Source organism: Staurois parvus, unplaced genomic scaffold (assembly GCF_062004578.1).
Source record: "Staurois parvus isolate SC_StPar_1 unplaced genomic scaffold, SC_StPar_1.0 ptg000045l, whole genome shotgun sequence".
NCBI lineage: Eukaryota > Metazoa > Chordata > Amphibia > Anura > Ranidae > Staurois > Staurois parvus.
The window spans coordinates 3,244,665-3,267,835 of record NW_028317841.1 but is presented as its reverse complement, the minus strand read 5'-3'; the positions used below and the strand labels follow the sequence as shown (position 1 = coordinate 3,267,835).

Below are 23,171 nucleotides of genomic sequence, written 5' to 3'. Positions count from 1 at the left end.
GTTCTGTGGCCCTCAGTAACAATTCTGTGTCTGTCCCTGAGTAACAATTCTGTGGCCCTAACTAACGTTTCTGTGGCCCTCAGTAACAGTTCTGTGGCCCTCAGTAACAATTCTGTGTCTGTCCCTGAGTAACAATTCTGTGGCCCTAACTAACGTTTCTGTGGCCCTAAGTAACAATTCTCTGGCACTCAGTAACAATTCTGTCTGTCCCTGAGTAACAATTCTGTGGCCCTAACTAGCGTTTCTTTGGCCCTAAGTAACGATTCTGTGGCCCTCATTAACAATTCTGTGTCCCTGAGTAATGCTTCTCTGTCCCGAAGTAACATTTCTCTGTCCCCAAGTAACGTTTCTGTGGCCCTAACTCTGTCCCTAATACAGAGCGGTCTGCCTCTCTTGAATGACTGGAGGCAAATGAAGAATTCTAAAATGGCCGCTATTTATAGCTCGACCATTACACAGTGCTGGCTGCCTGGCTGCTGATTGGCTAATGCGATCACATGTCATTAAGGAATGCATTATGGGTCAGCGCGCCTTGTCTGCGCGCCTTCCCAGACATCCCCGCTCCGTCGCCGCACATGTCCGCCGCCATTTTAGGAAAAATTTCGATTCGCGCGTCCGAAGTAGGCTATTTTTCGGATTCGGCGCGAATCGAAAATTTTCCAATATTCGACTCGAATTCCACTTCGCCTACTTCGATTCGCTCATCTCTAATTATGATTTAAAAAGAGAGCCAACTATGTGATAATAAATTGATTCACAATTTCACAATTTCTGCCAGAGTATGTGTACACACAATACTGTATATACAATATATATACTGTACACTAAACACATTTTAGTCTGCCCCTCTTGCACCCACAGATCCTGACTTCTTACACTGTAGGAGCCAAACCAACCACTAACATGAGCCCTTATAAACAAGAATATAAATGAAATAAGTTCTTAATTTTTACATACACTGTACATGCTGTATTTATTGACTTAACACCACAGCTGCAGCAGCATATGGAGAAAGTATTTGCTTTTGTTCGGAGCTTTTAAAATACTTTTGTACAAAACATGAACAATACCTTAAAATGCTATACACTGCCTTATAGTGCATTGTTTATTATTTCATAATTATTTATCATATACAGTAGCTTTGTTATTTTAGTCCTGAATTGTCACTCAAAAAAAAGGTTCTCTTTGCCAGCTTATTTGTACTTTTCACACACATTAATTTTCAGTTTATGGTGTAACGATCATCATCCTTGATTATTCTTGGCTCTGTAAGGATGTCTGGACCGTCAAGCCTTTCTGTGCCATGTGCAATTGTGTTGCATGGTAGTTTACTATTTTCTATATGACAATGATACAAATAAATGTAATAAATAAATAAATAAATGTAAACAACCTTGGTTCCCTGGCAGGGCAGTCATATATTTATGATACTTTATGATCTTCCTTTTAAATCATGCCAGTCTGCATAAAAAGAAAGACAGGACTTCTAAAAAAGGAAACCTTCTACTCTTATAAAAGGAAAACCTTCTTGATGCCACTCTGCTAGGGGTGTTGGGGGCAGTTATACTTAGGACATCCTGATAATTACTATGGCAGAGTTTTGGGAGTAGAGGAAACCAAGTAATCATAGGGACTTGTGTGAAGATCATGGATCATGGATCAGTGAAAATAAGATCAGACTGAAGTGCTGGCCCACTCTGCAGGTAAGAAGAAACTTTAGAGTTAGTGCAGGGATATTATGTGATTCTGACTGGCTAATGGCTACAAAAAGTCATCCCCGAGTCACATGTCCTAGACGTTCATGATCTCCAGATCCTGGTGAAGGGATTGGGAATGGATGCAAAATAAATCCATGTCTGTAATGTACAGGGTTGTCTTACTGGTGGCACCTGGGAATACATTTAGAATTAGTTAAAGAAGAAACATGATGAGGTTTAGGTTGGAGGTCAGGACAAGTGTCAGATTGACATTGAAACAAGACAGGATAGTAACCAGGGTAAAAATATATGGAAAATTGGAGCAGAAGCACAGACAGACTTTGAAACTGAACACAAACACTGCATAGGTCAGGGGTTGATTTACTAAAAGTGGAGAGTACAAACTCTGGTGCGCTCTGCATAGAAACCAGCTTCCAGGTTTTATAACTGAAGTTAGTAGCTGATTGACTACCATGCACAACTGCACCAGATTTTGAACTCTCCATTTTTTGTAAATCAACCCCATAAGGTCAGAAGGGCAAAGTCAGAATGCAAAACCACACAAGGATTGAGAGATCAAAGCAGAAAAAAAAGACGAAGAGTCAGACCAGGTTTCAGCAATGTACTGGCTTCTGAGGGTGGAACCCTTAAACAGTGTGAGACAAAAGCGTATGAGTGTGACAGGAATTGTATTGAGAAATACAAACTGTCATAATAGCCCACATGTTATTAAAACACATCCATATTGTATAAATCATGAGGCTGAATCCAGACACACCTTTCAACTTTTTACAACAATTTAATATTCATTTTGATGCTTTGGCATTAACGCTTTTTGAGTCACTGACCTGGAACAAAGTATAGAGATAGTGACCTCTGAGACTCATCTAAATTTCAGAAACTCATCTACCACATGCTTGTTCCAGGTAGGTGACTCACATATAATGAAGACAGACTCAACAGGGCAACCTTCATTTCCAGACAGGACAGCCCCAATGCATTTTTCATGGTGGAGACACATTTAAGCATAAGTTAACCTTTACTTGTTCAATATTTTTCTTAATTTGAATCAAACAGGTATAAGTACAACAAGTCACTTAAGGTATAAACTATGACAGCTCCATTCACTGAGGCCATGCTATGACAAATAATACAATGCAAAAGAAGGGCTGTCAGCCTTGTAAACATACGTATAAAGAGCAAAAACAAACAGGTACAAAAAATGGTATCAAACCATGTTGGAAGTGCTATCACAAAGATCCTGATGTGGAATCTGGTCCCAGCAAGAGCAAGGCCAATGAGCACCGTATATTGTAGAGGCAGAGAGAGGGAATGAAGGAGAGGAGAAGAAGGAAAGGAGCACAGTGGGGGCAGAGGGGAGGGGAAACAAAGGGGGGAAGGGAGAAGGCCCTTGTCTAGTTCAGAGACCCCAGAAAAGGCCTTTCTAAAAGTTAGAGTTCAAAGAAGTGTCAGTCTATGTCCCATCAATGAAGTATATGTTGACTTTTAAAACAAAGTCCTCTATATCCACTTGAAGACCAAACATTTTCTAGCAATTTTTGTTTAAGTAAAAATCAGTATTTTTTGCTAAAAAATTATTTACAACCCCCAAACATGCCCCTGACGACGTCAACTAGATGATGAAACGCGTTGGATGGAGCTTCAGGGTGTGACATCATCACATTTTGGAGGGACAGCGGCCATTTTCCTGGTTGGAAACTTATTATTTTAGGGCCTGTAAAGAACTTTTGAGAGGAAGATTAAAATCAGTCTTGGTGAGGACTGCCAGTTTCATTATATGCAAATGTTCATCTTCCATCTGAGCTGCGTATTTTGACCTTTGTGTTTCGGTCAAAATTTCTGGTAAGAGGCAGAACCATTCAGGTGTTTTGGTGATGGTGGATCGTGGGAACTTCGCTTGGAACATTTTATTGGAATTTCTTCGGATTAATTGGACTTTATGATTATATGCTTCTGATTAGCGCCGCAATTTTATATCATATTTATTACTACTGTATATATAGAATAAAATAGAGAATAGCATGGTGATCATTGCAATTTTTTATGTCACACTGTTTTTGCTCAGCGTTTTTTCAAACACAATTAAAAAAAAAACCACTTTATTGAATTAAAAAAAAATCAAAAATATATAACCCAATTGTTTTGTAAAATTGTAAATATTGTGCTATGCTGAGTAAAAAGATACCTAACATGTCATGCTTTATAATAGCGCACACTCGTGGACTGGCGCCAAACTATGGTACTTAAAAAAGTAATGCTTTCAAATCCTTTACTGGTTACCAGTTTAGAGTTACAGAGGAGGTTTAGTGCTAGAATTATTGCTCTCACTTTCATGTTTGCGACTATACCTCACATGTGTGGTTCAAATACTCTTTACATATGTGGGCATGACCTACATATGCGTTCATCACCACACGTGAGTGCAGGGGGATTGGGGCACTTAAAAAATGTATTTTCTGAATTTATTTAAATTTTACACTTTTACTGCTATAGCAACAAATGTAAACATCTGTTGCAATAACAGTAACTCATGACAGGTCCTCTTTTTGGAGAGATCTGGGGTCTATTAGACTCCACATCTCTCCTCTACAATGGAAAGCATTAGATTAGAAAAAAAATTGATTGAATGCTTTCCCCCCCCCCCAAAAATGGCTTAGTTTACATTCTGTCAGAACCGAAGTGATGTGATGCGTTGCTCCGGTCCTCCTAGGTCATAGAGATTAGCTGAGGCCATCTTTTCTCAGCTACTGTAAGCTCTATGCCAAGTCACTGCAATCGTTGGATCATTTCTTGGGTGCACTGATCAGGCAGGTAAGCCCAGAAACCACTGAAAAGCATCGAGAGGGCTAATCAGCCACTCGGTTCACTTTTATTAGAAACAGCAGTGGCTGGGGAAAATTTTAATACTGGGGTTATGGCATCCAACTGCAGTCATAACCCCAGTATTAAATTTCAAAACCACAACGTATATATACATTTTGCAGTCTTGAGCACTGGAAAATGTTCAGTAACACACTGGTTGCCCCTTTCAAGAAGCTCTAAATTCTGCTCAGCCATTAGTAGACCAGGGACAATTGAAGGTCTGCAATTATACATATTAGCTCAAGGAAGACAAGTTGGGTCATATTGGATACTTCATTGAGAAGTAAACGCGTATCCTCTAACTTTATATTACTTTTGAAAAGAAGTGCTACATTCATATGTTACTAAAGCATCCAAGAGCAAAACGCATGGCAATAAAAGGCAATTGAAATAGAAAAACATATAAATGGAAGTAAAACTGCAATTTTATGCAGTAGACAGCTGTTGCCAATTAGCTTAGATCTGGACCAACGTATCAGACTAAGCAGAACAGAATTTCAGTGCTTAAATGAAATGACAAATCTTTAAAGTTTATTGTTCTATACATTAGCTGTGATTGCAGCCTTGTATATCATCTGCATCAAAATTCATATTGAGGCAGATGTTAACTACAACTCTGGTGATCATTGTTAAGGAAAGCTAAATGCATACTGAAAGTCAAAATAGTTGTTCTCATGTGACTCATTTTCAGCTGCAAGTAGGTAACAATTTGTAAGCTGTGTCCTATTTTTAAATCTTGTTTCAGTTATGATACCTGGAGAAGTAAATACAATAAAAGTAGGTATTAAGGACAGAACCAAATTCACCAACCTTTGTATCAAAAGGACTCAGTGCACAACAACAAAAACAATATACCAACCCATATAAAAGTATCCACAAGGAGCCATCTTTGGTCTAAAAGATAGACCTTTTAAAAATGATAAAACCATTCTGTCACCTCAAATACTGTATATAAGTGGGTTATAACAACTCTTCAGCCTGTTATTGGCCTTCCTTGGGATCAATATATCATCATCATGATATTTTATACACATCTTAATGATGACATCCATTCAGGTTCACCCTCTTTTCTAAAATGTTTATGTTTGCACAAAATGTAATGTTGAATGAGTTCTTCTTTGTACACAGGACAACTGCTCAACTGTACAGACCAAAAAAAAAAAACCCCAACTGTGTGTAGGGAGTGTTTTACTAGAGAGTGGGGTGTGTGTGCTTCACTATAAGCACACTGATAGGGATGGCTCTGCTCATCCATCCCGAGCAGTGTTCCCAAACTGACAGGGAGGGGGGTTGTTGGTAAACAATGCAGCCCTCCTCCCTGTCTGTGATCGGCGGTAATCTCCGGGTGCCGGCGGGTAATCACCAGCCGGGACCCGATGATTGACATCCGGGGCCGCAATCATCGGCGCAGGTAGGGCACACGCGCCTCACGCGCACCCCCTACCCACAAATGCAGAATCACGTATATATACGTGATCCTGCGCACAGTGGCCACCCTGTAGCAGTAAATCTACTGTGGGTGGTCCTAAAGCGGTTAAATAAACCCCTATGTGTTATATGACATTTAAGTTAGTCCTTACATTTTACTCTGTACACTTTACCCATATGAGCCTGATTGTCATTTTGAAGATGTGAGTTGTTAAACTTACTTTTTAATCATTACAGTCTACACTTAGAGGCGCTGTGTCTCTTCCTCTGTTTTTTCTAAATTTTGGGTCCCATATCAATTTTCCCCTTTCTACCAGATCACCATGGGACCCCTCACCTTGCATGCATGAGAATCCCTAAGTGTTCCTTCTCTCTTACTGTCCTCCTTAAAGGGATCACAATTCACAACCCAAAAACTTGGGGACACATACCTGCCTTCCCAGACCTATTCTGTTTAGTGTCAGCAGACACTAAACAGGCTGAACTGCTGCAATACTGACACTCAGTAGCTGAATATCTCCTTGCCATGGGAACTCTGCCATACTGAAGTCTCTATCTGCTCCACCCAGCTCTGATGAAGAAGGGAGCACCCTTCAAAACGTGTTAGCCTTCATTCCCCCCCCCCCATTTTGGATTTACCTGTAATCCTGTTTGGATTATGGTTACTTATGCCTGTTATACCATCACTTTGTGAGTATATTTCCTTAATAATAAAATTAGTCACTATTTATTGAGGTAATGCGCAAGATTTGTGCGCTCTTTCTTTCATCTTCTTCTACAATGATACCTGCAGCTACTAGCATCATCCTGGTATAATTTTTTTCAGCTGGAAGTCAGCTTTCATTTAAAAACAATCTTATTGGCCATTTAGCTGCCGAATTGTTTTTACAAGCAGCGGGAAGGGACAACACCCCCCCCCCGCTGCCTTCCACAGTTTTCTTGGGCTCTCCTGTCCCATAGGAGAATCTGAGAATGAATCCGACAGATCAGCTGGCTGACTATAGAGCTGATCAAAGACCAGAATGACTGTTTGGTATCTATTTATTCAGCATAGCATCATCTTTTATAATTTATCAAATAGTTGAGCAATATATTGTGTTTTTGTGCATTACAATTCCAAAAAGTGTATTATTCCCAAAAGATTTGCATTTGAAAAATTGCTGTGCAAATAATGTGTGATGTAAAAAATTCCAACACCCACCATTTTATTCTCTAGGGCCTCTGCTTTAAAAAAATATATAATGTTTGGGGGTTCAAAGTAATTTTCTAGCAAAAAAACTGTTTTTTCATGTGAACAAAAAGTGTCAGAAAAGGCTTGGTCTTCAAGAATGGGTGATGTGTGGCATAAGTTGCTAATGATGGCTCTGAAATGCCAGGATAGTAGAAGCAACACCTCCAAAATAATAAAATGTCTCCCTGCAAAATCCTGGGGGTGTCTACTTTCCAAAAAGGGGTCATCGGGGGGGGGGGTTTGTACCGCCCTGACATTTTAGCACTTCAAGAAATGGGATAGGCAGTCAGAAGGTAAAAGCTACTTAATTCCAATATATATACTGTACCATAGTTTGTAGACACTATAACTTTTACACAAACCAATTAATATACATGTATTGAGATTTTTTTTTTACCAAAGACATGTAGCAGAATACATTTTGGCCTAAATGTATAACTATGAGTTTATTGGATATTTTCTATAACCAAAAGTGAAAAATATCATTTTTTTTCAAAATGTTTGGTCTTTTTGTTCATAGCGCAAAAAGTAAAAGCCACAGAGGTGATCAAATACCACCAAAAGAAAGCTCCATTTGTGTGAAAATAGGACATAACCTTTGTTTGGGTACAGCATTGCATGACCGTGCAATTACTAGTTGAAGAAGCGCAGTGCCGAACAGCACAAAATGGCCTAGTCATGAAGGGGGGTAAATCCTCAGGAGGGCAAGTGGTTAAGTAGCAGAGGGGGTTGTTAATTCGTTTCAGCTGCTTTGGTGTTAATGAAATTAACAACAGGTGCACTAGATGAGCAAAAATGAGATGACCCCAAAAACAGGAATGGTTTTACAGGTGGAGGCCACCGACAATTTCTTCCATACTAATTTTTCTGACTGTTTTCTCTAGTTTTGCATTTGGCTAGGGTCAGTGTCACTACTGGAAGCATGACCCTACAGAGTTTGCACAGGCAATCCAACTCCTCCAGGATGGCACATCAATATGTGCTATTGCCAGAAGGTTTGCTGTGTCTCCCAGCACAGTCTCAAGAGCTTGGAGGAGATTCCAGGAGACAGGTAGTTACTCTAGGAGAGCTATACAGAGCTTGACTGGACTGGACTGGTATCTGCTCTTTTGTGTGAAGAGGAAAAGGATGAGCACTGCCAAGGCCCTACAAAATTACCTACAGCAGGCCACTGGTGTGAAAGTCTCTGATCAAACAATCAGGAACAGACTTCATGAGGGTGGCCTGAGGGCCCAACATCCTCTAGTGAGCCCTGTGCTCACTGCCCAGCACAATAAAGCTCCATTGGCATTTGCCATTGAACACCAGAATTGGCAGGTCCACCACTGGCACCCTGTGCTTTTCACAGATGAGAGCAGGTTCACCCTGAGCACATGTGACAGACATGAAAGTGTCTGGATAAGTCATGGACTGTAACATCATTCAGCATGACCGTTTTGGTGGTGGGTCAGTGATGGTCTGGGGAGGCATTTCCATGGAGGGATGCACAGACCTCTACAGGCTAGACAAAGGCACCCTGACTGCCATTAAGGATCGGGATGAAATCCTTGGACACATTGTCAGACCCTACACTGGTGCAGTGGGTCCTGGGTTCCTCCTGGTTCACGACAGTGCCCGGCCTCATGTGGTGAGAGTATGCAGGCAGTTCCTGGAGGATGAAGGAATTGATACCACTGAATGGCCTCCATATTCTCCTGGCCTAAATCCAGTAGAACACCTCTGGGATATCATGATTCAGTCCATTCAAAGCTGCCAGTTTGCACCTCAGTCTGTCCATTGATGCCCTAGTCCAGTTGTGGGAGGAAATACCCCAGGACACCATTCATTGTCTTATTAGGAGAATGCCCCGACATTGTCAGGCATGCATACAAGCACGTGGGGGCCATACAAACTACTGAGTGCCATTTAGAGTTGCTGCAATGAAATAACAGCAAAATGGATTAGCCTGCTGCATAATTTTTTCACTTTGATTTTTGCGGTGTCTTTGAATTCAGTCCTATGTAGGTTGATAATTTTCATTTCCATCAAACGATGGGCATCCTTATGTTTCTAACACATTACCCAGTCATGTCCGTATAGATATCCAGCGTAATATTTTTCCCCATTGAAATCTGATGTGTTTTAAAAGTGTTCATTTAATTTTTAATTTAATCTAGCATCAATATCAAATGTGTTTTTAGCATTTTTGTTTTGGTGAGGGTTAGAATGCCTATCATGTTTTTAATGCTTGAGGAAGGTGGAAAAATAATGCTGGACCCATAGGGTTATCTCACTGGTATTGCTGTCTTAAAGTATTGAGGATCGTGTAAATGTTCTGGTTCCCAGGAAGGCAGCTTCTATGCCCCAGTGAATCTCCAGTCTCCTTGGCTTGTAGTGTAATGCAACAAAAAGGAAATGGAAGTGCCTCACCACTGGTCCACATACAACTTTATTCTGATAAAAGTCATATGACAATCCAAAAAATAGCTAATAAATTTCAGAGATCCAAGAGTTTCTCCTTCAACAGGGCTAGAAAGAACATAAGTGCATCTTCATACCAATCCAGTATCAATACAATACCCCCTCCTCGGGTCATATTTAAAACGAAATAGCCAATAGTATTGGACGTATCAAAATGAATAAACAAAAACTTTAAAATAAAATAAACAAATAATAATAATTCTAATTATTAAAATAATACATTCTACTTAATATATGAACCCAACTAGAATAAATATATAAAAAAAATAAGTGCAGTTTATCTCAAAACTGAAATGTCCATAACTTGAGCCATATATAATACAATCTGATTGTACATTCACTGAACAATAAAAAACTAAAATAATAATGCTAGTACTAATAATAATAGGTATTATAAATATACTACCTTTGGGTAAAATATGGACCTAATGAGAAAACATGTATAAAAATTAATACAATATATTCCAAAAACCTGGTATGAGCCATATACTGTAATCAATCAAGGAACAATCTCCTCCAATCTTAATGACCTTAAACCAGTCACCTCCAGTCTTAAACCCAAACAACCCAATTCATTAGTGGTGAATCCAAAGGAGACAGATTGTATTGTGTGTGTGCAGTCTAGAATGTGATCATATGATTGTACAGTTGCAGACTATTTATTCTTATTAAGTCCATATATTATAGTAGTATATATATTATTATAATAATTATTATTATTATTATTATTATTATTAAAAATGTACAAGAGGTGCGCATGTCCCTTTAAATACTAAGTTTATACAAAAAAGCAAATAAATCTCTGAATAAAAATATACTTGTGCAATATAAACATCTGGTAAGAGGCTTGGATGTGGGGAAACACTTTGACACATTGAAGCACATTGAAGCACTTTAATATTTCCATTCATCACTAAGCACTTTAATGCACCTGGAGATTAAGTGGAGTCTGGATTATAAAAGGAATGTATTGTTTTACTTATGACAAATGCTTATTTGATATGAATATTGATCTCATGCTCATATTACAAAAGTATATTAGAGTTGAATATTGATTTTTTTTATTATATAGCACAAATTTATTTGTATTCAAATATTTATTTGTATAAGCTTAGTATTTAAAGGGGCATGTGCACCTCTTTTTGTACATTATCAGTTTGGTCCAATATTCAATTGAGTACTGTCCGTGATACTTTTTTTATTTGCACTAACATACAATTTTGAGGACAAGCTTTCGGGGTATGTCCCCTTCTTCAAGGTCTAAGCAGTACTATTAAAAATCACAAAGTTTAAGCAGAATGTTAGAATGGATTGAGAGAAAAAAAAAAAAAAAAGAAGAAAATATTCAGGATTTGTTTGGTGCAGCAGCTTTATTGTGTGGTTAAACTAAGAGCGGGTGTTATTTTTATATATTAATATTATTATTAGTATTATTGTTAATATTATATTTATTTATTAATTCATTTATTTTTGTTTAGGTTTTTAATATTGTCTGTGTGTGCATTGAATGATTCACTCTCCTAATTTGCCCTGGTGATTGCTGGCACTAAGACTAAAAGTGAGAGGAATTAAAAAGAGTTTTATTTTCAGAAAATAAATTGTGGACTTTTTCCAATGGCTACACTTGTTCTAGTGAGAACTGCCCAAAAGGGAATTTCCATCACTTTGGAGCAATTTATTTTCCTGTTGTGTTCATAATAAAAAGTGCAAAGAGATCTTCCTAATGGAAAGCTGATGTGCATAAATAATAATAAAAAAAAAAAACTTACTATGGTTTAACAATTCCTTACCCTATGCAAAATTAAAAAAAAAAAAGTTTTGGCTTTAGATATACAGTACTTTAATCACAGTTTAGATCTATATTTTAGTTACATGTTTAAGACTTTTGCTTTAAATGATTTCATAAAATCGTGTTGTTTTTTTTAAACCTCATCTGACTCATAGTTACAGACATTACCAATATGCCATAATATTAAAGTAATTATTTTTTCTACAAAATCAATCTTTCATTGACAATTAAAAGCTCTCCATTTTCCTTCTGAGGTGGCAAGATGAAAAATATCTTGTGGTTGTGTAAATTAGTGAAGTAGAAATTCAGCTCATTAAATTATAACTGAATGATAAATTCCTTTGGTCATTAAAATATTGCTGAACTGGGTATTATCTTCTTGGTAAAGTGCATCAACTATGTGATAATATGTCCTCTTAATGAATCCTCCTTAATATGCTTCTAGACAGCAATGCAGAAAAGTACTCTAGAGTAGATATTCTATTGCTCTACACCAGCAGAGACAAATCTATAATTAAAGGAATAGCAAGATAAATGTTTTTAATTATGTAAAATGATTGTAAGTCACTGCTGTGCTTTGTGTTTAATTTTTAAAATGAGGTATTACTATAAAACACATTTGCCGAAATTGAATGTATACTCTATGTTTTTCCATACCAAACTGAAAAAACATATTGATGATCCCCAACGTGAGAGTGATTTTTCATAATAATAATAATAATACAATTTTTCAGTATTCAGTATAGTATTCACACAGCCTGTAAATTAGAACTGAGGTTTAACATTATTTATCAATTGTTGTGTAAAATATTATAATTATGATTGTAATTATATTTCATGAGCGATGAGTGAATGCCATTTGTTGGGATAAGTTTCCTGATGGTGGCAAATTGGCTAAAAAGGAACATACCACCACAAAGCGCATCAGTAAAGCCGCTTGTAGTGTTCATTAGAAATATGTTAAAGGCGATGACATCGGGGCACAACTGAAAGATAGGGACATTGTCACCCTATAAGTTAGCCTGTTTATCTATCTATCTATCTATCTATCTATCTATCTATCTATCTATCTGTGTGTAATATAGTTATGTAGTTACAGAATTGATCAGGTTGAAAAAAAAATTCTATCTTGTTCAACCAATAGAAAACAATATATAAATAGAAAACCTCCATATGCACAATCCTATACCCACAATTGCCCCAGAGGAAGACAAAAAAAACTATAAAGCATGGTCCAATTTGCTCTAGTGGGGGGAAATACTTCCTGATCCCCCAGTGGCCAATTTGATATTCCCTGTATCAACATTCTCTGTTGTTATTACCTATAAATCTTAATATCCAGTCGTATTTTGAGCGTTTAGGAATACAACCAGCTATTTTTTAAAACAATTTACTGAGCTGGCCAGAAGTAGTTCTTAAGGAAGTCTATTCCATATTTTCCTATCTTTTACTCTGAAGATGCCTTTCCATACATAGAGGTTAAATATCTTTTCCTCCTGACTTGCCTTCTTGTCTTTTGCAATCACCTTAAATTAAATACATCTATGCTAAGTTTACTATATGGACTGCTTATGTATTTCTATTTATGGGAATATGTATCAAGACATTAAACACAGCATTTACACAGCTTACAGAATTACATTTTACACATAAATGATCAACTATTCTTCACAATTTGGTTACTTAATTAGTATTTGAGCAAAATATTAAGAATGCAATTACAATTTGTATATGGTCTTTAAAAAAAAAAAGCAAAACATCTAAAGTTGCAAATGAAAAATTACTAAATGATTCTTTGAGCAGGAATACATGCATTAAAAGTAAAATAAATAAATAAAAAGAGTGCACAAATTATATACTATACAACAATATTTGTCTGATGCCTTCCTCTAAATGTTTTCCAATTTTTGTGCAGGTATAACTTTTTAAGACATCTTGGCTTAATCTCTGCTGGCTTCAGGCTTTCCACACCTCCTTCGTAGTAAATTATTATGCTTGTATTTTTACATGGGAGTGAAGACCAGCACTACACAGTTATATTTAGTAAATCATGTAACATGTAGCTAATAAAAGGGAAGGATAGGGAGAGGATAAGGCTGGCGATAAAACTTATTACACACCATTTTCTCTGCAATGAATGAAAACATTCTTACAAAGAACTTCTTGTGAGAAATGATTACATCGCTTCCCTGAGAGAGTATAGCCACCTTCGTACCTCCTACTAAAACTGAAGAAGTAAATTAAACAGGCAATGCAAGTTGGCATAGAAAAAATATAAAATATGGATACAGCAAAAGCTAACATACATTTACTAGTAAGCATACAATATTTTTAACTTCCAAATTCAAAATGTTACTTAAACTCCCTTTTGAATTTGTACTTTAATTTCATGCAAATGTTATACCCGCCTATCTTTCTTTCTGTTGGGCTGATTTATTTTACTGACTTTACTGAAAATGTTTCCTTAGCTTTTTGAAAAAAAGGGTGAAGCTATGATCGCTTTGAATATTCAATCATGTGTAGGGGAATTAACAAGAAAAAAGCATTTACTCTGCATCTTTTTGGTAGAAATGAAAACAGTTTTACTTTATTCACAAAGATAAATGAAAATTAACTTTTAATAGTGAGCCTAATCTCTTTTTTTTAAATTACCAGGAATATATTTGCATAAATATAAGGTATACCCCTGTATATAGGAGGCTACCTGCAAAATAATGAGTGTACTGTTGGTGGTTTTTGAGGAAAGGTTGGCACTTCATTAGAGCTTTCTGGACTTGCTGATGAGAGAGGCAGAGAGCTAACAAAATAACACAATTCAATTACAGAGACCTAGAGATGTTATCTCAGAAAATAAAGTGGTTTGTTCACCTTGTATGGTTCGCCATAAATAAAAGCAAACTGGACTATTTTTGGACTACACATTCATATTAACCAAATATCACCTTCCAGGTATAGCAGAACTACTAGATATGCCTTGCATCTAGATTTCATAGATATTCAATAAAATAAATGTGTCAATCTGGCCTCTTGCAGTTTCCCAATATTTGTATAGCATATGCTTCCATTTTTTATTGGGAAGGCAAAGAAGAAAGCCTGGACTTAAACGCTAAAACACTGAATATGACACTGCAAAGAAGAAAACACTAAATTTAAAAGAGAAAGATTTATATACAGCTAAAAAAAAAAAAGAATACACCGGATATAAAAGAAAAAACATTAGGTATGATTCAGAAAAAAAGAAAACATTGGATTTAAAGGAGAAAACATAGATTATGATTCAGCAAAACAAGTAAACGCTAGACATAAAAGAGAAAACACTGTGTAGGATGCAGCAAAAAAGAAAACATTGGATATAAAAAGAGAAAACATTGAATATAATGCAACAAAGAAAGAAAACATTGGATATGAAAGAGACCACATTAAATGTGATGAAGAAAAAAAAGCTTTCGGTTTAAAAGAGAAAACACTGAACATGATGCGGAAATGAGGAAAACACTTTACTCTAATGTCTTTGAATAAAAAAAGCAGCAAAAAAGAAAATTTTATATATATATATATATATATATATATATATACACATACATACATACAGTACATACATACGTAAACACACTCTTGAAAGTCTGGGTATAGTAGTTAAAACCCAATTCAAGCTTCTCTTTGCCCACCTGCAGTACTTAGGCTGGAAGCTGAAGCAGAGCTTTACGTAGATATGCTGAGCTTGTAAAGTACAATAAGCCCTTTAAGAGGACTTGCAATGTCCCAAATGTTTGGAACATTTGCCAGTTAACTGATATGTGTTTTACTTGCTCAGCAACATATATAGATATAGTATATATATATATATATATATATATATATATAAATACAGTATATATATTGGTTAGTCAACAACCAGGAGGCTATATCACAAATTTTTCTTTGGTATTTAAAAATGCTAGCATATAAGCTCATTTGAACAAAGGAGAACATTTTTTCAATATGCATAACCAGATTTGCACTTGTATTATCTGTGCATGTAAAACTATTCAAGCTAAGAAAACAAACTTTTTTGTGCTCTAGGTATTTAGTAGCATTCTTACGGTGTTTGCATCTGTAAATGATGTAATTAATCACATAAGACAACTTTGGCTTTATATTAAAATGAAAATGGCTGCTGTTTGAAAATACATCTGTTTACAAGAACGGATTAATTTTTTTTTGCTTAAAAACCAAACTGAATGCTATGCTTCCTAGTCACAAACAAGTCTTTCAATTAAAGAAGCTGTCACCAACCTGCACCTGAGGGTTTTGTACTTCCAAAACTAAATCAGAGCCAGTCCATTAATTAAGTGAATGTTTAATTTGGATTTGTGTATTTCATGCTTTAGTAGTGCACAGATTTTAGCTCACAAATCAATGCAGGAGAAAAGTACATTTTTTATTAGGTCAATATATTTTTTAACAGTCTAACCATACTTTAGTCTCTGTGTATATGAAATGTCCAGATTATTTGCATTACAAAGTTAATTTTACCCGGACATATCCTGTATCCGGCATACCGTTCATTTTGTATGGAATTATTCCTGAAAATAGCAGGCATGCCTTGGTATGTGAGGGTACCCAGGCACTACTAAGTTTACAGTTTCATATCTGTATCGGCAGTGGAGGATATAAAGCACTTCTACCTCTGACTGTCTAAGCAGATTTAAAGTGAAGTTTGTTCATGTCACTACTATACTGCTCATTGTCCTCTTTGTTTGAGGCTCGGACATGAGGAAACAAAGCCCTGCCTCTATCACGTTGGCCACCAAGACAGAAAGATCAGCTACAGGGAGACCACAGATAATACCAGTGACCAGTCCTTTGCCCTTTGCTTGCCTTTTCTGGGCACCTCTTCCAGACCTCAGTTCCTCTTTATATAAGGGTTAGTAAAATGGCAACATAGATAAAATATTGACATCTTTAGGTGCCTTCAGGTACATTTCAATAACATTCAGAGATGCTCAGGAGTTATAATATTGAAACTTTGACTTCAAGAAGAAAAGTCAATATGCCCTCTACCTCCTCTCGAACATAAAATTTGTTCACTGAGATTATGGTTTAAAGTTGACCTTTCAGGAATTTTACTAGTCTGCATGACTAAATGTAATGTATGTCACAATTTACAGCAACAGTATAATTTTTATAAAAAGCTCCACCTTTTATTGTTAAAAGCAGTCCTTGAGTTTCGGGCAAATAACTTTGTCTAGGCCAAGATGATGTCATCAGTCTTCTGCAGCAAGAAGCCTTTTTCTCAGTCTCTTTTGACTTGTTAGTTCAGAGGATGTAATAGGGGCTGATCGGTGGCAGGCATTTGTGTATGAAGCCAAAAACTGAGCAAGCAACATATACATTAGTGTGTAATTTCTGAGCCAGTATATCAGTCCAGGGAGTAAACGCTGAGTGTGCATGATGACTTAACAAAGGTGGCTCCATCCTTCTATTGAGAAAGACAGTTGAGGGCATTGTTATGGGAGTACTGTGATCTCTGTAAGAGGTTTGAAATGTCTTTAGTCAGTGATAGGTTCATGGTACACTAGCAATTCTGTAACTGGCAACAACTCATCAGCAACAGGATCAATGCAGAGAAAATAATTACCTATTTCCGTGCATTGCTTCCTTGCTGATGAAAACACTGCATCGTGTCTCTCACTAGCCCTCATCTGGGAAATGAAGGAGTGAGGCGTAGAAACAGGTGATAATTTCTCTGCCCACTATAGGGATCATGTTATTGTTTCACCAGCCACAGAATTTCTAGTGTGCCATGACCCTTACATCCTTACATCATTATGTAGCATGTATGTATTTAACAGGAAAAAAAATTATCTGATGCTAGGATAAGGACAAATATTGGGGCACAATCAGTGGGTAAACACTGTATGTGATAATGTTTTACTTTCCTTTCTAAAGTCTCCCTAAAAGCTTAGGTAGTCACTGATGGTGCATACAGTTGCCTATGAGCGCTTGTATTTCATTTACATTTTTTTATTTACAAAGGATAAACACAGAAATGTAATAATATAAGGTACAGATAGTAACTGGACAGTATAAAAGGACAGGGACAGGTAAAGTATTAATTGAAAGCTTTTAAAAAATGTATTGAATCCATACAATCCTCAAGTGAGCATCAATGTTGTCTCGCAGCATAGAGTTTCCTTTGCTTTAAATCCTACTCTAGACAGACAAATGTAAAAAACACAGGTTATCTATGAAAATCAACTAATTTTTACAGTTTCTAAGCTCTCATTTCCTACTGAATGCCTGTAAAAATATATTCTTTGGCTAACTTTCCTTTATGAGATTTAGAGTCTGATGACACAATCCCATGCGTTCACATGTGGGGCCACAGCTAACCTAGCATCTGGACTGTGATAAGCATATGCATTAGAAAGAAGGGCAACTACAAATGGATAATAAGTTAAGGTCATATTAATTCATGTTAATCGTAGTACATTTTAGTAAGCATAACTACTTGATGTCTATGCTTTAAAAAAGTATTATTTCTCTAAATATTTGTATCATTCTTTATGTCTACTACATCAGCAGTGTTAAGATGCTCTTTTATTAGTGGAATTTTAATTGGGAATCTCAGCATTTGAAAAAAGAATACACATCATACTTGCACATTTGCACGCTATGGTAGACTTACAGTACCTCTAAATGTTCCTTCCTCAAGCAATACAAGGTTCATAATAATATTTCACCTCCCTATCCCCGTTGTTGCCATCTGCCTGCTCTTTGTCCTTAGCTTCAGCTATGGTGTGGCCAGTAATGATGTATCTTCTGCATATATGTAGTGGAGCTACATTGCCCTGTTGCCTGGCTTCTTCTTTGGCATCAGATAATCAGAGTGTGCACTGCACTGAGCATGTGGCAGCATTTTTTTGGGGGGTGTTTTGTGACAGTGTGCCACAAACTTTTTTTTGACTTGGTGGTTTGGATGGTTTGCACTCACCAAGAACATCAAGGTGTAATAGGACACAGGAACATGCAATTGTACAGGACTGTGAGACACACAGCAATCAAAAATGCTAAAATTTCTGGATTCATTTCTGAAGCCAATTTTAATACAAAAGGCCTACCACTGCTAAACAGTTACTATCTATAACTTAAAACTAAGGAAGACCAGTCAGTACACAATCTACTGAGTGGGATTTTTTTTTAGAAATGAGCAATGGAGTGTCAATATTAAATACATTGTATGCTAAGAAGACAAATATCTACCGTTCCTAATATTTCATAATACATAAAGTAACGTTCTCTAACATTCCTTCCAACATGCATGATCATCTAAACAATTGAGCAGGAAATGTATGTGTTTATAATCAAATGTTTTTCTGTGCTACTTCTTATTTTGTGAAAGATTTTGTGAAAGATTTAAATTAACTGTATAAAAAAAGATATGGATTGATTACATTTGGGTTTCACGAAACAGGCACTTTTAGAGTCCTTTTGAAATTGTGTAATTATCTCTCACTATAAATGGCATCTCAGGCTTGTTTTATGGTAATATGTATTTCTAAAAAAATTAAGCAGAACTTCATGTCACTAGAAATATGTCATATTATACAGAAGATATATAGATATGTAAACTATAGTATTGCATATGCATTATAACACAGCTAGTTAATCATTTCTTTACTGAGCTGTTCTTTGCATCCTTTTTTTTTACAGAACTGGAAGCTGAGGAGTGGTGTAAGTGCCTGTGTGTGGAGTGTCTAGGAACAAGACTTAATGATATAAGCCTTGGGGAACCAGATCTACTAGCTGCTGGGGTACAAAGAGAACAAAATGGTGAGTCACCAGCATAGCGTACAACATACAGTATTTTATTATGTATTTAATAAGAAGAAGGGCAAGATACAGTTATGTATTATGTAGTTTGCGTTATCCTGAATGTCATGTATTTTTCAATATATAACGTTTACAGGTCTCTTGATTTTCTTTTCAATTTATTTTATTTTGTTGAGAAAATGCCCCTTATGTAATATCTAAACATGTGAAAAACTATATAAGAGAGATTATTATATTTAATGAAAACAAAGAGCATGGACATAGAGTAATTATTTTAGCAAAACTCTTCAAATCAAATATATTGGGCTGATTGCTAAAATGGATCATTGCAATAATTTCAATCTTTTAAAGATTTGTTACTTATGAAATAAAACAATTAGAGTGCGGCATTTTTAAATGCAGTTTTATATCATATTTGTTACCTTAACATCTGTACAATGATATTTTTCTTGAAGAAAAACACACCCAGGGTACAGGAGGCCTTTTTTTATGAGGTTTTGAAATGTTTATATATTTTTATTATAATAGCTAATGCATAGATTCTTTTTTTTTTGCATTGATTTATTAAGCCTATTTACTCAACATTTATGGTAAAGAATAACTCCAGACAAATGTTAAAAAAAAACATAAACCTGTTTGTATAGTTAATTCAGTGATTGCTTAGGCTATTTTTTAACTGGGATGCTGATGTTGATTTAGGAGTAAAATCTGTTCACTTAGTAAAGTGAATGTTCAGAGGTTAGTAAATAAGATGAACAAGGTCATGTCAAACATCTGATTATGTGCAAGAAAAAAATGTAATGGTTTAATACATTTTCTTGCTCATGAATAAGAATTCAAAGTAAACACAGAGTAACCTTATTTACTAAGTACAGTGAATACACATATTTTGAAGTGAATTTACATTAAGTATAAAAAAAATTCACTTTACTAATTGAACAGACACTGAACAGTCTTTAATCAATCAACCTTGTTGTGTGTAACTACATGTATTCCTTGGCATGGCTTGGTCTACTATCAACTGTCATTTTGCCATCATCTGAGAGCCATTTAAATAACTTTTTGCTGTTTTACAGTATTGCCATCAATGCTATTTTGACATTTTGTACAGTTGGTATTAATAAATGACTTTTAATTAATCCACCCTTTCACTGATGCCGACTAAAATAAATGGTTGGTGGTAGCTTTGGCACACACACATTCTCAATCACTATAACATTTAGGAGTTTTTTTACATTTTTACACCTTTCTGCCAGTTTTCACATATGTGATTCATCAGCTGTAAAGCTACCCAATCACTTCTATATACTGGTAATCAAGCCCAATCCCTCAACCCACCAGATCCCCCCACTATGTGTCCTGGGCTCATCTGAACCTGCCTGAGGCCCAGGACCTCTATGGTAAGTGTCAGGATGGAGAAGAGTGGGAGAGAAGCAAACATCCATTCATTAATCTCCCCTGGGAAAAGTTCTGAGCATTTCCTGGATCAGAGCTGTCAATCTCTGGCCTTTCAGGCCAGGTAAGAAGCTGACTGAGCACTGTCTGTGCTCAATAAGTTTCTGTGAAGTGCAGTAGTGACTTTAAGGGTCTAATAGGCCCTTGTGTCTCACTAAACAGAATTTGTCACCTACACTATGCTATCACATATGGGACTAATCACCCTATTGTAATAGCAACAAAGTTAAATTTTAAGAAGTTTATTAAAATAAAGTACAACATTTTTCAAATATGTTTTTAAAATCCCTCCCCCCACGTATATATGAACAGAAATGCATTCATTGGGTATGAACACATGGGAAATCAATTGTTCCGTACATATCAAGCATTACTGTGCACACCAGAGTGAGAGCAATAATTCTAGAGACATAACTCACTGTTTACTCTAAATTGATTAACTTTAGAGACGTCTAAAGTGTCACTTGTAGACAATTTTTATAATAATAGTTCTTTGCTGTTTCATGGGTGTATGTATTTTTGAAGCTTGACATATTTGCTATCTATTTATTCAACTCAACCTTAAACTTTATATTTTACCAAAACATTAGGTATTGTATTGTGTTTGCGTACATTAAAATTAATTTGGGTGTACATTTTCCTGAAAATATAGATTTGATAAGCAGTACCACAATTGTCATGTGACATAACAATACAACTTCCACCACACCATTCTACAGGGTCTCTGAAAATACAGTATATTATATTTTGGGGTTTCAAAAAATATTCAAGCCTATGTACATTTTATCATGTGTACAAAAGAAATTTAAAAAAATGGTACAGCAATGAAAGTGCAAAATTTAAGCAATTTCCTTTTCTCAATAAGACTATTTCAAATGCTGGAGAGAACAAGCAATATTAGGAGTTTAAATTATGAATGCACCAAGAAATATGTTAATATGCTATCTCAAACAAATGCCAAGATTGTGCTTTCAGACACCTGTGAACTCAAGGTGTCCACCAAATAAAGGACTGTGATCTAAATCCATCTTTGCCATGCAATGACTTTTGGGAACTAAAAGTACTTCAATAATTCCCACTTGTACTCCTTTGACCCATTGCAATAAATCATCTTAGATTATAAAATACAGGCCATGTACTTTAGTTTCACCTTCTACTGTCATATCAATTAATCTCTATAATATGGCTATGTACAGTATGCTTTTTACAGACATAACCGGATTATTTTACCGGCTGCTCACCATTTTAACATAAAAGCATCTTGTTCTCAAGCAAGAGCTACCTGACCTCATTCTGTTGTTTCTAGATAAATGGTGCCTACACACAAGTCTTCTAATGTTGTGAAATTTGTCCTAATTATCTGGCTTTTATTGTTATTGCATCTTGCATGCCATACTAATGGTTTCCTTTTTAATAAAATAGGAAGTTCTGCAAATATATAGTTTTCTGCATAATAATTATCCATATACAATTTTTGCCATATACATAAACAAACACCAAAATACAGGTGTCAGATGAACTGAAGATCAGAAAACATGAATGAGATAGCCGTTGTTATCTGGCAATACAACTTCACTGTAACAGAATAAAGCCAAACCTCAGGCAACACCTAAATAAACAGATGATAAGCATACAATATGACAGTTGATTTACCTGCCAAAGTATTCGTATTTCTCATCATTTGTTCCTGGGATTTATACCCCTCTAAATTGCACAGCACAGAAAGGCTGTAGACCTGACCTTTCTCTATTGTAGTAAAGTAATAAAACTAGCTTCTCCTTGCCCCTTGCTTGTGATTGGGCATTGAAGGAGAAGCAGCTGAATAATGAGCTCATCTTTCTGTTACGCTGTTTTTGCCTCCTCCAGTATATTCTTTTTAGTACTGCAGAACATATGTTAGGCTCCCAGTGCTGTATTTCCCTTCCCTATTCTGAGCTGTGCTGCATAAGGGATTATGAGAGACTGATGCAAAATCAAATTCAGATACTTACACTAGCTGTTTTAAAAAATAAATTTCATAACCTTCTAATGACCACTTACCTGCATAAATTGGTGCTTTTTTTAACTTGCCTAGATTTCAGCTTTAGCTATCATTTGTTGTGGGCATATGATGTATTGGAACCCTATAAAATGCAGACATGATCCAGCCATCTCAAAGTTTTTTTCTGCTAAAATGTTCTGTAAACCATTGTACATATATCTTTATGCCTACAGAGTAGGGAAGAAGGAAGAACATCAGACATTCCTAATTCCATCTTTTCTCAGAAGAAAGAATTGTGATCAGTTATCAATATCTTAAAGTGGTATTAAATCTAAAACCAAAAAATTAATATATTGCAGTTTATCAATCCTTAGATCTGGTGGCTGCAATAGTTGGCTTTTTTATTCTTTATTTTCCCTCAGTTTTCATCTG

The 23,171-nt window shown here is 36.0% G+C and overlaps 1 protein-coding gene across 4 annotated transcripts in view; it reads left to right on the top strand.

Annotated features, from left to right (window-relative positions):
* Positions 1-23,171, top strand: part of DOK6 (docking protein 6) — a 723,957-nt gene that overhangs the window by 325,003 nt on the left and 375,783 nt on the right. For all 4 annotated transcript variants that reach the window (XM_089664054.1, XM_089664037.1, XM_089664045.1 and 1 more), the window contains one exon: positions 19,184-19,303. In XM_089664054.1, the coding sequence (XP_089520180.1) occupies positions 19,184-19,303 (120 nt within the window). The remainder of the gene's footprint in view (positions 1-19,183; positions 19,304-23,171) is intronic.